Below are 17,290 nucleotides of genomic sequence, written 5' to 3' on the forward strand. Positions count from 1 at the left end.
GGCTCTGTCTCTCTCTCTCTTCTCTCTCTCTCTCCTCTCTCTCTCTCTCTCTCTCTCCGTCTCTGCGTGACTCCCGTGGGGTTAGACGGCGATGCCCCGGATTCCCTATTTCTATGCAACGGGGATGTTTGTGCGTGGCGTTTTCTGTTGCTGTGTGTATGTGTAGCATGTGTGTGTGCGTTTGTTGACACGCAGGTGCGACCGGAGGATGTTAAAGATGGAGTGCCATGATTTCTTTCCACCCTAAAACATGATCATCAGGTCTTATTGTTATATAAGAAGGAAGACTTTTTTTTCAAAAAAGGGTACAGTATTTGTTAAAATGTCGTATTTATGTGGGCACCCCCACCAGTTCATTAAGTATGCCTGGTTTGAGTTACCGTGTGGGGGTCCCTCTACTGTACTGTACTGTACTGTACTGTACTGTACTGTACTGTACTGTACTGTACTGTACTGTACTGTACTGTACTGTACTGTACTGTACTGTATGTGCATGTGTGTTTGTGTGTGTGTTAGGTTGCGCACAGGTGGTGAAAAACAACCATGCTGTTTACCCAGCCACCCACCCACACAAATAGCACCACTCAAAAATGTCCCACCTGGCAACACTGCTCATGTCATTCTTATTCGTGCAGGGAAATAACGTGTCGCGCTGCAACGCGTTGTAGGACCGTCGGTATGCTATTTTCAAAGAAAGCTTTCCCCACAAAACAACAGAGAAACAGAAAGCACACTAGCACAGAGCCCTGACGGACTCCGGTCAACCGGATAGGGTTTAAGTGGTCCAACACATCGCGCCATAACGCCTTGTCCGCTTTGTGTGTGTGTGTGTGCGTGTGCGTGTGTGTGTGTGTGTGTGTCACAGGGGGGACAGACATCGTATCCTGTTTCATGGGGCAGAACCCCACAGTGCCAGTATATCGAGGGGAGATCCAAACCAGAAATCTTGGCATGGCTGTAGAGGCATGGAACCTGGAGGGTAAGACTGTTTGGCGTGCGTGCGTGCGTGCGTGCGTGCGTGCGTGCGTGCGTGCGTGCGTGCGTGCGCGCGCGTGCGTGCGTGCGTGTGTGCGTGTGTCAGTGTTAATTTTGACAGCACATTTTGATTTAGTTTTAGTCCTAGTCTGAATACAATTCCATTATAGTCATATTTTCGTCGCCATAGCTTATTTTTTATTTCGTTTTCCTCCTTGAAAAAAGGTAGTCGACGAACATTTCTCGTATGGAAAATAACATTGGATTGGATCATCTTAGAATCGTCTCATTCTCAAAAATAAACAAATTGCTCCAGTGATATTGGGTTGGAGGTGGCTCTCATATTTAATACATGTTAGTGTTTCTGTGTTTCTGTGTGTGTGCGTGCGTGCGTGCGTGCGTGCGTGCGTGCTTGCGTGCGTGTGTGTGTGTGTGTGTGCAGGTAAACCAGTGTGGGGAGAGAGCGGGGAGCTGGTGTGTTTGAAGCCGATCCCCTGTCAACCCACACACTTCTGGAACGACGAAAATGGCGTCAAGTACCACAAAGCCTACTTCTCTACATACCCTGGTCAGTAACACACACACACACACACACACACACACACACACACACACACACACACACACACACACACACACACACACACACACACACACAGTACCCCCACAACACACAAACGCAAAGCCTATTAATTTTTCACAGCCTGCAATACATTTCCTGTACCAGTAGGCGTGGGCGTGTACCGACTCTTAACATCAAACCATATCAGTGTCTCATGTAATATGAAGGTAATATTACTATGTATTCCCCCCCACCCCCCCCAAAAAAACTACAGAGAATACATAGTAATATTACCTTCATATTACATGAGACACTGATATGGTTTGATGTTAAGAGTCGGTACACGCCCACGCCTACGGGTCTCCCAGGTACGATCAAACACAACCCAACATCTTTTATTGTGTAACATCATGTGTGTCATCTAGGTTTCTACTGTATTCTTCACTGTCAACTAAAACTATTATTCGTTGACTATACTTTATCCACCGATAAAAACAATGGACTAAACTAAGCTATGATGACTGAGACTACGACTAAATGTACTGTCGATTTTGTCAACAAACTAGAAATGCACTCGTGTCGAACTGTGCTTTGCACACAAGTATAGGCCATGTATACTATGGCCTACTGGTGCGCAAGCAGAGCGCGCCAAGTTAATGCTATTAACCAATGTCTACTACAATTGCTGTTCTAAATATTTTACACCCTTTATATACAAGTAAGACGCGCGAACGCGGGAAGCGAACGCAGCTCGTAAATTGCAAAAACAATTAGAATAAATTACGTAATTTAAGGTTTTTTTAAGTTCTCTTTTTTTTGCGATTTTCTTTAAGTTAAGTTTTTTTTTAAGTTAAGTTTTTTTTAAGTTTTTCCTTTTAAAGTGTTTCCTTTTTAAGTTTTTTTTTAAGTTAAGTTTTTTTTTAAGTTAAGTTTTTTTTAAGTTAAGTTTTGTGTGTGCGCGTGCGTTTTCCTTTTTAAGTTTTTTTTTTAAGTTAAGTTTTTTTTTAAGTTAAGTTTTTTTTAAGTTAAGTTTTGTGTGTGTGTGTGTGCGTGCGTGCGTGTGTGTGTGCGTGCATGTGTGTGTTTTTGTGTGTGATACAGCTGCGCCCTCTGGTGGTGGGCGGGTGGTGTTACAGCGTGACAGACACACACACAGACAGACATGATCTGCTGGGTCTCATAGTAAATGCTCACTGCGTTCGCAACAACGTTGAGTACTTGCGCGCTCTGCTTGCGCAAGTAATAACAACTAGACTAACATGTGGGACTATAGTGGAGAAGAGATCCCGTAGAACTATAAGGCAAGTCATTTCATGCTTGGTTGTGTGCAGGTTTCACTCTCCTGCGACACGTTGTGAGCTTGTATATTTTGGGTATAAATCAGGCATTTCAATGCCATCAAGGCCGGACAAAATACATTTCAGTCGACTAAATAAAATCATATGGTATTTAGTCAACTACAACTTCTGGGACTGCAGGCGTTTTGTTTTCAAAAGAAAAGAAAAAGGCCTGGGCAAACAAGCCAGGAAATCTGGTATAGGATCGAGTGTGAGTGAACCTTGTAATCCGGCTAACCAATAACGTTGCAGAGGGGTGTCACTTCAAATTTGGTGGCGTCAGTGTTCTCCTCTGTCTTCTCTCAGGGAGGGGAGGAGGGGGGGCGGGGCAGGGGCGGGCGCACAGATCGGTGAACCAATCGGATCCACCGGCTGTTTTCGCCGGCAAATTTGAATCCGCCCCTCTAGACCAGAAATCAGACGGGCTGGCTAACTGAAATTTGACAAAAACTAAAACATTTCGAATGACTAAAATATGAGACTGAAGCTTTTATTCAAAAGACTATGACTAAAACTAAATGAGCATTCTGCTGTCCAAATCAACAGTGTACTGTACCTCTGTCACCAGGTGTGTAATCAACAGTGTACTGTACCTCTGTCACCAGGTGTGTAATCAACAGTGTACTGTACCTCTGTCACCAGGTGTGTAATCAACAGTGTACTGTACCTCTGTCACCAGGTGTGTACTGTGTACTGTACTAACAGTGTACTGTACCTCTGTCACCAGGTGTGTACTGTGTACTGTACTAACAGTGTACTGTACCTCTGTCACCAGGTGTGTACTGTGTACTGTACTAACAGTGTACTGTACCCCTGTCACCAGGTGTGTACTGTGTACTGTACTAACAGTGTACTGTACCTCTGTCACCAGGTGTGTACTGTGTACTGTACTAACAGTGTACTGTACCTCTGTCACCAGGTGTGTACTGTGTACTGTACTAACAGTGTACTGTACCTCTGTCACCAGGTGTGTACTGTGTACTGTACTAACAGTGTACTGTACCTCTGTCACCAGGTGTGTACTGTGTACTGTACTAACAGTGTACTGTACCTCTGTCACCAGGTGTGTACTGTGTACTGTACTAACAGTGTACTGTACCTCTGTCACCAGGTGTGTACTGTGTACTGTACTAACAGTGTACTGTACCTCTGTCACCAGGTGTGTACTGTGTACTGTACTAACAGTGTACTGTACCTCTGTCACCAGGTGTGTACTGTGTACTGTACTAACAGTGTACTGTACCTCTGTCACCAGTGTACTGTACCTCTGTCACCAGGTGTGTACTGTACCTCTGTCACCAGTGTACTGTACCTCTGTCACCAGGTGTGTAATCACCAGTGTACTGTACCTCTGTCACCAGTGTACTGTACCTCTGTCACCAGTGTACTGTACCTCTGTCACCAGTGTACTGTACCTCTGTCACCAGGTGTGTAATCACCAGTGTACTGTACCTCTGTCACCAGGTGTGTAATCAACAGTGTACTGTACCTCTGTCACCAGGTGTGTAATCAACAGTGTACTGTACCTCTGTCACCAGGTGTGTAATCAACAGTGTACTGTACCTCTGTCACCAGTGTACTGTACCTCTGTCACCAGTGTACTGTACCTCTGTCACCAGGTGTGTACTGTGTACTGTACTAACAGTGTACTGTACCTCTGTCACCAGGTGTGTACTGTGTACTGTACTAACAGTGTACTGTACCTCTGTCACCAGGTGTGTACTGTGTACTGTACTAACAGTGTACTGTACCTCTGTCACCAGGTGTGTAATCAACAGTGTACTGTACCTCTGTCACCAGTGTACTGTACCTCTGTCACCAGTGTACTGTACCTCTGTCACCAGGTGTGTACTGTGTACTGTACTAACAGTGTACTGTACCTCTGTCACCAGGTGTGTACTGTGTACTGTACTAACAGTGTACTGTACCTCTGTCACCAGGTGTGTACTGTGTACTGTACTAACAGTGTACTGTACCTCTGTCACCAGGTGTGTAATCACCAGTGTACTGTACCTCTGTCACCAGGTGTGTAATCACCAGTGTACTGTACCTCTGTCACCAGTGTACTGTACCTCTGTCACCAGGTGTGTAATCACCAGTGTACTGTACCTCTGTCACCAGGTGTGTAATCACCAGTGTACTGTACCTCTGTCACCAGGTGTGTAATCACCAGTGTACTGTACCTCTGTCACCAGGTGTGTAATCACCAGTGTACTGTACCTCTGTCACCAGGTGTGTAATCACCAGTGTACTGTACCTCTGTCACCAGTGTACTGTACCTCTGTCACCAGGTGTGTAATCACCAGTGTACTGTACCTCTGTCACCAGGTGTGTAATCACCAGTGTACTGTACCTCTGTCACCAGGTGTGTAATCACCAGTGTACTGTACCTCTGTCACCAGGTGTGTAATCAACAGTGTACTGTACCTCTGTCACCAGTGTACTGTACCTCTGTCACCAGTGTACTGTACCTCTGTCACCAGTGTACTGTACCTCTGTCACCAGGTGTGTAATCACCAGTGTACTGTACCTCTGTCACCAGGTGTGTAATCACCAGTGTACTGTACCTCTGTCACCAGGTGTGTAATCAACAGTGTACTGTACCTCTGTCACCAGGTGTGTAATCAACAGTGTACTGTACCTCTGTCACCAGTGTACTGTACCTCTGTCACCAGTGTACTGTACCTCTGTCACCAGTGTACTGTACCTCTGTCACCAGGTGTGTAATCACCAGTGTACTGTACCTCTGTCACCAGGTGTGTAATCACCAGTGTACTGTACCTCTGTCACCAGGTGTGTAATCAACAGTGTACTGTACCTCTGTCACCAGTGTACTGTACCTCTGTCACCAGTGTACTGTACCTCTGTCACCAGTGTACTGTACCTCTGTCACCAGGTGTGTAATCACCAGTGTACTGTACCTCTGTCACCAGGTGTGTAATCACCAGTGTACTGTACCTCTGTCACCAGGTGTGTAATCACCAGTGTACTGTACCTCTGTCACCAGGTGTGTACTGTGTACTGTACTAACAGTGTACTGTACCTCTGTCACCAGGTGTTTGGGCCCACGGAGATTACTGCAAGATCAACCCCAAGACGGGAGGCCTCGTTATGCTGGGTCGAAGGTGGGTTGTGACACCTGTGCTCTAAAACCTGTTTCATGTTTATTGTTTTTTTCACAGAAGCATTCAATACTGGAGTTGAAAAACAAAAAATGGTGGCTTAACACATATTGTGCCCAAGACGTCCATAGACGTCCTATGAATTACCGCATGTAGTGCCCAGGATGTCTGTGGACGTCTTGGTAAAAAAGAAAAATAATCAAAAAGTGGGTCTAAAAAGTGGGCACCCTGGGTCGCCATTTTGAAAGATTAAAAGGGCACATAATGTGTTAATAAACCCCACAAAGTGTAATGTAGAAGAATAAATACATTGAATTTTTACCCCAAAGAAAAAGGACAACAGAAAACAAAAACAAACAAACCTTAAATACAGGATCAATAAAGAGTTGAAAAATAAAAGGCACGGATATATTAGTTTTAATGTGACGTTATAATGTGATGCAGAGTGAGCTCACTCCATTGAGACGTTATAATGAGATGCAGAGTGAGCTCACTCCATTGTGACGTTATAATGTGATGCAGAGTGAGCTCACTCCATTGTGACGTTATAATGAGATGCAGAGTGAGCTCACTCCATCGAGACGTTATAATGAGATGCAGAGTGAGCTCACTCCATTGAGACGTTATAATGCGATGCAGAGTGAACTCACTCCATGGAGACGTTATAATGAGATGCAGAGTGAGCTCACCCCATTGAGACGTTATAATGAGATGCAGAGTGAACTCACTCCATGGAGACGTTATAATGAGATGCAGAGTGAGCTCACTCCATTGAGACGTTATAATGAGATGCAGAGTGAGCTCACTCCATTGAGACGTTATAATGTGATGAAGAGTGAGCTCACTCCATTGAGACGTTATAATGCGATGCAGAGTGAGCTCACTCCATTGAGACGTTATAATGCGATGCAGAGTGAGCTCACTCCATTGAGACGTTATAATGCGATGCAGAGTGAGCTCACTCCATTGAGACGTTATAATGAGATGCAGAGTGAACTCACTCCATTGAGACGTTATAATGAGATGCAGAGTGAGCTCACTCCATTGAGACGTTATAATGAGATGCAGAGTGAGCTCACTCCATTGAGACGTTATAATGAGATGCAGAGTGAGCTCACTCCATTGAGACGTTATAATGAGATGCAGAGTGAGCTCACTCCATAGAGACGTTATAATGTGATGCAGAGTGAGCTCACTCCATTGTGACGTTATAATGCGATGCAGAGTGAGCTCACTCCATTGAGACGTTATAATGCGATGCAGAGTGAGCTCACTCCATTGAGACGTTATAATGAGATGCAGAGTGAGCTCACTCCATTGTGACGTTATAATGTGATGCAGAGTGAGCTCACTCCATTGAGACGTTATAATGTGATGCAGAGTGAGCTCACTCCATTGTGACGTTATAATGCGATGCAGAGTGAGCTCACTCCATTGAGACGTTATAATGCGATGCAGAGTGAGCTCACTCCATTGAGACGTTATAATGAGATGCAGAGTGAGCTCACTCCATTGAGACGTTATAATGAGATGCAGAGTGAGCTCACTCCATTGAGACGTTATAATGAGATGCAGAGTGAGCTCACTCCATTGAGACGTTATAATGAGATGCAGAGTGAGCTCACTCCATTGTGACGTTATAATGTGATGCAGAGTGAGCTCACTCCATTGTAACGTTATAATGAGATGCAGAGTGAGCTCACTCCATTGAGACGTTATAATGAGATGCAGAGTGAGCTCACTCCATTGAGACGTTATAATACGATGCAGAGTGAGCTCACTCCATTGAGACGTTATAATGCGATGAAGAGTGAGCTCACTCCATTGAGACGTTATAATACGATGCAGAGTGAGCTCACTCCATTGAGACGTTATAATGAGATGCAGAGTGAGCTCACTCCATTGAGACGTTATAATACGATGCAGAGTGAGCTCACTCCATTGAGACGAGACGTTATAATGCGATGCAGAGTGAGCTCACTCCATTGAGACGAGACGTTATAATGCGATGCAGAGTGAGCTCACTCCATTGAGACGTTATAATGAGATGCAGAGTGAGCTCACTCCATTGAGACGTTATAATACGATGCAGAGTGAGCTCACTCCATTGAGACGTTATAATGAGATGCAGAGTGAACTCACTCCATTGAGACGTTATAATGCGATGAAGAGTGAGCTCACTCCATTGAGACGTTATAATACGATGCAGAGTGAGCTCACTCCATTGAGACGTTATAATGAGATGCAGAGTGAGCTCACTCCATTGAGACGTTATAATGAGATGCAGAGTGAGCTCACTCCATTGAGACGTTATAATGAGATGCAGAGTGAGCTCACTCCATTGAGACGTTATAATGCGATGCAGAGTGAACTCACTCCATTGAGACGTTATAATGAGATGCAGAGTGAGCTCACTCCATTGAGACGTTATAATGAGATGCAGAGTGAGCTCACTCCATTGAGACGTTATAATGAGATGCAGAGTGAGCTCACTCCATTGAGACGTTATAATGCGATGCAGAGTGAACTCACTCCATTGAGACGTTATAATGAGATGCAGAGTGAGCTCACTCCATTGAGACGTTATAATACGATGCAGAGTGAGCTCACTCCATTGAGACGTTATAATACGATGCAGAGTGAGCTCACTCCATTGAGACGTTATAATGTGATGCAGAGTGAGCTCACTCCATTGAGACGTTATAATGAGATGCAGAGTGAGCTCACTCCATAGAGACGTTATAATGAGATGCAGAGTGAGCTCACTCCATTGAGACGTTATAATACGATGCAGAGTGAGCTCACTCCATTGAGACGTTATAATGCGATGCAGAGTGAGCTCACTCCATTGAGACGTTATAATGAGATGCAGAGTGAGCTCACTCCATTGAGACGTTATAATGAGATGCAGAGTGAGCTCACGCCATCGCATGAACTGAAATGAAACCGAGATTCTGAAGACGGCATTTTAGTAAATGTCTTGATCTCAGAGACATTCTTTCCCCAACCCCCTCTAAAAAAAAAACTCTGAAAATTGATTGTTTTGTATTGATTCCTCCAACCCCATCAGCAACAGCTTGGTGACACGTTCCAATCCGTTATGGGCCTGTTGGCTGGCGCCGTGTCCATGAAGCCATCAGCGTGTTCTCATTTCTGTTGGAATGGAACGGCGGCGACCTTGGAGTCCTCCTGCCTTGTTCTCAGACGTGCTCCGTGTTCTCCACCATGCAGGGAGGGCTTCCCAAACCTTTCGCCGCCAAGCAAAATAGCCGTAGCATCTGTCTCTGTCCGAGGTCTCTCTCTCTGTCCGAGGTCTCTCTATCTGTCCGAGGTCTCTGTCTCTGTCCGAGGTCTCTCTCTCTGTCCGAGGTCTCTCTCTCTGTCCGAGGTCTCTCTCTCTGTCCGAGGTCTCTCTCTCTGTCCGAGGTCTCTCTATCTGTCCGAGGTCTCTCTATCTGTCCGAGGTCTCTCTCTCTGTCCGAGGTCTCTCTATCTGTCCGAGGTCTCTCTCTCTGTCCGAGGTCTCTCTCTCTGTCCGAGGTCTCTCTCTCTGTCCGAGGTCTCTCTCTCTGTCCGAGGTCTCTCTCTCTGTCCGAGGTCTCTCTCTCTGTCCGAGGTCTCTCTATCTGTCCGAGGTCTCTCTCTCTGTCCGAGGTCTCTCTCTCTGTCCGAGGTCTCTCTATCTGTCCGAGGTCTCTCTCTCTGTCCGAGGTCTCTCTCTCTGTCCGAGGTCTCTCTATCTGTCCGAGGTCTCTGTCTCTGTCCGAGGTCTCTCTATCTGTCCGAGGTCTCTCTATGTTGAGAAATGGCCTTTTTTGCTCCCCCCGCTGGCAGGTGGTGCCTGTTCATGTCAAGGATATATTTATTTGGCCGGTCGGACTGCCGTCTGAAAATGCTTTGTGCCAGGGACCCCCATGAGAGAAGATCTGTGTAAAAATATATACTGTGTGTGTGTGTGTGCGTGTGCGTGTGCGTGTGCACGCCGTGTGCGTGTTTTTTTTTATAGCGACGGCACGTTGAACCCTAATGGCGTCCGTTTCGGCAGCTCGGAAATCTACAACATCGGTAAGCCTTGAAGTCCTGATGAAACAGCATTTACAGACAACATTCTTGAGTGATTCAAAATAGGCCTTAATACTCCTGTGTTCTCACCTCTTGCCTCTTAATATTTACACAAGCAGGAAAAATCAAGTGTTTTATGTCTAGCGTTAAAGGCCTGCAGAACCAGAGTGGACTTTGGGTTTGATTTCAGTCATGAATAATGTTGAGGTTTTTAGTTACATTTCTGTGGCGCTTCAATGTAATAAGGCTCTCTGATTCTGTTGTGGAGGGACAGTTGGTTTCTTTTAACTATGTGTTACTGTAGGCTTGAACTGATGAATGGTAAATAAATGGTAAATGGTGCATTTATATAGCGCATTTATCCAACACGCTTTACATAGATCGTGCATTACATTCACCCATTCACACACGCATTCATACACCGATGGTGGCGGAAACCATGCAAGGCACCAACCAGCACATCAGGAGCAATTAGGGGTTCCGTGTCTTGCTCAAGGACACTTCCACACCAACTCTGGGGGAGCCCGGGTTCGAACTGGCAACCTTGCGGTTACCATCCGGCTCACTCTACCCCTGAACCACCGCCGACCCCCAACTGATGTGTTATTTGGTATTGTCCGAGGACTCCCCTCGAAAATGAATTGCTGCAACTCAGGGGACCTTATCCTCTAGTCCAGGGGTTCTCAACGTTTTTGGCCGGGGACCCCCGGAAATGCTTTGGCAATGTCTCGGGACCCCCGCCCCGCCCCCTCCCGACCCCCAATATAAATTGACTGCTACAATAACCTTAAACCATTTTGGGCGGGAACCCCTTTTGGTGTTTTAAGCATTGTTATAATTTAGCTATTGAAAAATAGCAGATCTACAAGCTCATAGCGCGCCACCGAGTGGCACGCTACGAGCTTGTAGGTCTGCTATTTTTGAAAAATCGTGAAAATAAAATTTAAAAAAAAATATATTTTTTTTCCTTTTTTTTTGAAAATAATTTGGGGACCCCCTAAAATAATTTGGCGACCAACTAGAGCAGGGGTTGAGAACCCCTGCTCTAGTCTAGTGAAATAACCAAGGGGGCAGGCAGACTTTCCAACGTTGAAGCTCTGGGTCCTAGTGGTAGGAGGAGGGACTACAGGCGGACCCGTGGATTCATGACCGGGAAACCCCGTGCAGCTGGGCTTTAACGTTGAGCGCTCGGTTGCCCTACGTCACTCAGGACCTCAAAGTTGAGGTCCTGGGAGGGACTTCCGGCAGTCTTCCGGGTGCTTCAAAACGCCACTGAGCAACTTCCACTGACATGAATAGCTGGGGGGGCGGAGCTTCGCGCCAGTTCAGTCTCTATTATGTATATACTCTATGGAAATAACCCATTCAGGACGGGAACCCCTTCTGGGGTTCTTGTTGTCATGTACGGTATATACTGTAGCAACATAACATTTTTGTAATATTTGAAGTTTTTTCAGAAAACTTGGAACAGGATTCAGAAGGTGTTTTTTTTTTTTCTGTTTAAAAAGTGTCAAAATGTATTAGAAAATACAGGTGTTTAAAAATGTGTCTCCCCCCCTTTCTCCCTCTCTCTCTTTCTCTATCTGTCTCTCTCTTTGTCTCTCTCCATTCCCCTGTGCAGTGGAGGCGTTCGAGGAGGTGTCGGACAGCCTGTGCGTTCCCCAGTACAACGGTGACGGCGAGGAGCGCGTGATTCTGTTCCTGAAGATGGTGCCGGGCCAGGCGTTCCATGCGGAGCTGCTGCAGCGGATCCGAGGGGCCATCAGGAAGGCCCTGTCGGCACGCCACGTCCCCGCACTGCTGCTGGAGACCAGGGACATCCCTGTGAGTTCACTTCACACCCACTCTGTTCCATCCACTGCTGCTGGAGACCAGGGACATCCCTGTGAGTTCACTCTGTTCCATCCACACAGTGGAAGGGAAAACAGGACCCAGCAAGCAACGGTCAGCACTTGGACGAATTAGTGACGTCTAGAGTGTTGCAGTCCTGCCCCCTTTCATGACGACGAGCGGCCCGGAAGAGAATTTCCAATACATTTTTCCCATAGAAAGTTTCGGAAAGTATTTATTTAACCCATTCAGGCCTGACGTCGAAATTTAAAAAAAGAAGTTTTCTAAATCATGACAATTTTCTGAAAGATTTGAGGCACATTTTAACGATTTTTCAAAAATAGCAGACCTACAAGAGCTTGTAGATCTGCTATTTTTCAATAGCTAAATTATAACATAATGTTTAAAACACCAAAAGGGGTTCCCGCCCTGAATGGGTTAAAGACCTGTAAGCCTCGGACAAAGCCAACTCGGATGGTGACAAATCATGACAATAAACAAAACAAAATTGGGCCGAATAAATAATTAGAAAGAAGAAAAACAACAAAAAAGTGTTGTACCCTGCCCTTATTTTCTTCTTTCTAATTATCTGTTCGGCCCAAAAAAGTGTGTTTATTGTCATAAAAGTCGTCACCGTCCGAGAGAGAGAGCATTTTACGACGGCGATGTTGTAAAGGAAAGATTTCACCTCCCGGTTTTGGGGCGAAATGAAAGGCGGGGGTTTTCAGAGTAAAATCTCCCTCATCTGCTTGGCACCGTAGCGCCTTTATTCTGAAAGATATTCCCCGGCACCCAAATAGTTGACGGCGCTCCTGTCTTTGTCTCCTTGCAGTACACCATCAGTGGGAAGAAAGTGGAGGTGGCGGTGAAGCAGATCATCGCCGGGCGCGAGGTGACCCAGAGGGGAGCGTTCTCCAACCCCGACTCGCTGGACCTCTACAAGAACATTCCAGAGCTGCAGAACTACTAGCGCGTAGTACTGTACTGAGGACCTGGAAACGCCGCGGAATCACAACACTGGAAAAAAAAAGGAGGACACTGTGAAAGGGAACCGGCGCGGGAACAAACGTTCACGTTTTTAATTCTAGTAAACTTTGTTGCTACGGGAAAGAGATATTCGGAGAGACTGCACCTTGAGTTTGTACAGAGGGGGGAGGGGGGGGGGGGGGGGACTAGCTAATACGAGATGACACTTTCCATCGTAAATTAACGTCTTCGGAAAACGAAGTATGCCGCGCCAAGAATTGCTACTGAAAGTGTCTAAGCGGAAGTACGGGAAGCACCGCGCCACCCAAGGAAGGTACGATGACGATGTGGAGATCTGTTTACATTCCCTGGGCATGAAAACTGTCTCGTAATTGGTCGAGGAAAAAAAAAGAGCAGCTTCCGCTGGGCGAGTGCATTTCGACACTTTCAGCTGTAGTTCTTTTACCAGGCTTTTCTCCTCGTGAGATGGGAAACTCCTGGGAACGAGGTCACCTTGCGACACTGGAGCGAGTGGGTTGTTGCTTCGCTAACCGCGTCGTGGCATGTGTCCGGCAACGCAGGGGTCATCCACATGTCCGTACACGGACAAACGTGTCCCTGGCAAATACTTGGCCTTGCCCGTGGCAAAGTTTACATTTTCTTTTTTACACACCATTATAAATAATGTTCTTATTTTGATCATATAAGACCCAATTACTGAATGTCAAGTCTCTGGGTTTTCTTCAGAATATGTATGACAGTGAGTCCAACTAGTACTACTGGTTCTTCAGAATATGTATGACAGTGAGTCCAACTAGTACTACTGGTTCTTCAGAATATGTATGACAGTGAGTCCAACTAGTACTACTGGTTCTTCAGAATATGTATGACAGCGAGTCCAACTAGTACTACTGGTTCTTCAGAATATGTATGACAGTGAGTCCAACTAGTACTACTGGTTCTTCAGAATATGTATGACAGCGAGTCCAACTAGTAGGCCTACTACTGGTTCCCAAATGTTTTATTTGCAAGGATCACCTTAACCCATTCTGACCTGAGATCAGATTCTAAAAATGTCTTCTACATCCTGACAGTTTTCTGAGAAAGCTATGTTTCTATGTCAGTCGTTCTTCGATTTTTCAAAAATAGCAGACCTACAAGCTCTTATGAGCTTTTAGATCTGCTATTTTTCAATAGCTAAAGCATAACGTAATGCTAACACCAAAAGGGGTTCCCGCCCAAAAAGGGTTAATGTGTTTCTGGTAATATTATTGTCCACTCATTTTTTATGTCCGTGGTAAAAATGTAATTTTGGCAAAGAAAAAAATCCACCACAAGCCAAGCAAGTGCGATGACCCCTGGTCCAGTGTTCACACTGCGTTCCACAGGCTGTGCGTGCGTTCAGAGCTTGTGAAGGATAACTGTTTTGGAGGAAAAAGGGAGATTCAGTTCAATGCCTCTTTCTCTGCTGCTTTGAAAAACACCCGTGTGCCCCCGTCTTGTACTTTGTCGTATGACGGTGTCTCCCGGCGAAAATAGCTGATGTACAAGTTCACAACGCGTGGCATCGCACCACGTTGTAAGCTTGTAGATCGGCTACTTTCACTATAAATAATGCATGCCCAAAATCGGTGCGCCAGGTTGGAAGTGGAGTTAACTGTCCTCTAGCCTCGCGTGCCAGACTGTTGCCTCTCACAATTTTCCAAAATGCGTCCCGGGGGTTAACGCGGACGTGACGACGCTTCCCTCCCCGCTTCTGTCTCGTCTTTAGAGTCGCGCAAATTTGTCCAACCGCAAATCAAAATAATCAAAGCCTACTGTATATAGCTTGTTGCCTGTCAGAAATGGAAATTCAAACGTCAAATATCTTTTACATATTTTTTTAAATGTATTTCTGGGTAACGGAAATGACAAACAGGTGACAGCTTCCTTCCTCGGCTTCCGGGAGGTGTAGTTCTTGTAGAATATTTGTCTGGCTACGTGAGACTGTTCTCTGAATGGGTCTAAGATGGAAAAACTAAAGTGTACACACACACACACACACACACACACACACACACACACACACACACACACACACTCATACAGCCCCAGAGACAGCCAGTGAAACCTGCTAGCTTCAGCTTTCATCTCCTCATTGCTGTCGGGTGTCATCATGTTTCGCAATGTGAAATGTATCCGACTTTTTGTCTTTGTCCTGCAGTAACGTTGCCTGTTGTTACTTGTTATAATAACATGGCGGTGCTGAAGCATCTGGATCGGGACCTCATGAAGCAGTTGTTTTCGTGCACCGCCAGACCAAAAGAGTTGTCACTGTACATGCAGTGTTGAGGTGTTTATTTCTATACAGTAGCTCTCAATCACTGTTACACTTTCAAACGGCTTTACAGGGACCACATTTAACCAAAATAAAAAGGGCAAAATGGTGCCAACCCCTTTCCATAGACCCTTAGTCAGGTAAAATCTGGGAGCCCCCCCCCCCCCCCCCTAACCCTAACCCAAAAACAACAAAAAAATCCTCCTGGGGGTTTCTGTGTTTATTTCTACTAACAACAGCACTACATTGGACAGTTTAAGGCAGTGGTGCTGATTATAGGCGAGGTAAAATACAGCAGAAGAATAATTTTAAAAAAGCCTTAGGAAAAGAAAAAAGGAAGAAACGTCTAGAACTAACACAGTAGAGGATAACTCCTTACTGGGAAGATATGGGTGCACTAGGTAAATACGTAAATGATGGCTGCATTGTATCTGGAGAAAATCAGATATCACAATATTCTTTGGACCAAATACCTCAGTGTATCGATATTGGGATAATATTGTAGTTTTGTGACCATATCAATTTAGTTTTTAATTAGTAGTATTTTTTTATTTTTTTATTTACAATTATGAAAGTAATTAAAAAGTGGTTAAATGCGTAAAATAATAATAATAATAAAAAGTGATAATTAAACCATGAAAAAACAACACTTTTGCTATCACGGCATTACGCTATCCAAAATACCAGATTAGATATCTACTAGATATCTAGTCTCATATCATGATATTGATATAATAATAAGGTTTTGGTCGCTGGGATCGCTGTGGTTGCTGGAGGCGTGTTCTCTCCTCCACATCATCAGTGCCCATACCCGAGGTGGGATTGGCGAAAGGGCCTTTCTGTGTGGAGTTTGCATGTTCTCCCCGTGTCCCCTAGGGTAGGTACCCTCACAAAATACATGCAGTAATCCTGGTCTCTATACTGCCTCCCCCTGGCCAGCCGGGGCGCCCGATGAGTCAGTCTGTTGCTCTCCCCTGGTTGACATAGGGAGTGTAGCGGATTACATTAGATAATTGACACTGGGCGAATTAACAGTTTGACTCCATAAAACGCTTTACCCGCTATTTAATCAAATATTCTACGCTGCCGAGATTGTTTTATCGTCGGCTTGTTATGGTCATCAGCACGAGCGGCCATGACAATGCGGAACGAAACCACAGTGCAGAGCAAGTTGTAGTCCAAACAAACCCCCCGTCCAATTCCATTGGGCTCAATTTCCCAGAAGCCCTAGCAGCCCAGATGATGACTTGATTTCCGGTTTCGTCATCATAACGTGACGGCCTCGTCATCAGGTCCCGGATAAATCCGCTGTTTCTTTTTAATTATTTGAAGACAGGGAATTAAACGCACTAAACAAATGTCGGGTATAGCGTTTTACGTGCGGCGGTACACTGGATTAAACAATTAGCGGCCGTCAAACTGTTAATGGTTGCAAAATTGTGTAATAACATTTTTAAGGAAATAAATAATAATAATGTATTGCCCAGCCTCAAGAGTATGGTCATGTTTTGTCCCCTTTATCCACAAAACAATGTGTTAAACTTGAAGAAACGAAGGATCTCATCGAGGTTACACCTGCGCCTCGAATATCTTCAACTGAAACCTCTGTAAACCACAGGAGTGGGTAGTAACCAGTTACTAACCTCTGTAAACCACAGGAGTGGGTAGTAACCAGTTACTAACCTCTGTAAACCACAGGAGTGGGTAGTAACCAGTTACTTACTTAAGTACCCTTTTGAGTAAATTGTGCTTGTAACTAAGAGTAGTTTTGATGCAAGTATGCGTGTGAAGAAATGATATGGCTACATTCCGCTTATTGTTGCTTTTACTCATTGTTTATTAAATGCACATTCTGTATTTAATTCTCTCAAAGAGACGTCACCCAATTGTGTTTATTTATATCTGAAGTACTTGTAATTTTATATTTTACACATTTTAATCTCATTCAGATTATTTAAACAATAAATCAGATTCAGACTCAGTACTTGAGTTGTCTTTTCACTGATACTTTCTTATTCTTATTTTTTCTACTTACCAGTAAGTCATTATTATTGATAATGCATTATCAATAACTATAGAGCGGTGCCCATTGGGCACTGGCCTACTTGGAACAATGCAA

General features: G+C 45.0%; 1 protein-coding gene across 1 annotated transcript in view; it reads left to right on the forward strand.

Moving 5' to 3' along the window:
* Positions 1–13,018, forward strand: part of aacs (acetoacetyl-CoA synthetase) — a 63,470-nt gene extending 50,452 nt beyond the window's left edge. Inside the window, exons 10-16 of the mRNA XM_079516038.1 lie at positions 669–676; positions 866–979; positions 1,418–1,543; positions 5,930–5,999; positions 10,003–10,061; positions 11,680–11,882; positions 12,721–13,018. Coding sequence (XP_079372164.1) covers positions 669–676; positions 866–979; positions 1,418–1,543; positions 5,930–5,999; positions 10,003–10,061; positions 11,680–11,882; positions 12,721–12,858 — 718 coding nt within the window. The 3' untranslated portion in view covers positions 12,859–13,018. The remainder of the gene's footprint in view (positions 1–668; positions 677–865; positions 980–1,417; positions 1,544–5,929; positions 6,000–10,002; positions 10,062–11,679; positions 11,883–12,720) is intronic.
* Positions 13,019–17,290: the final 4,272 nt, after the last annotated feature.

This window comes from Electrona antarctica (genome assembly GCF_951216825.1).
Source record: "Electrona antarctica genome assembly, chromosome: 12".
In the NCBI taxonomy this organism is placed as follows: domain Eukaryota; kingdom Metazoa; phylum Chordata; class Actinopteri; order Myctophiformes; family Myctophidae; genus Electrona; species Electrona antarctica.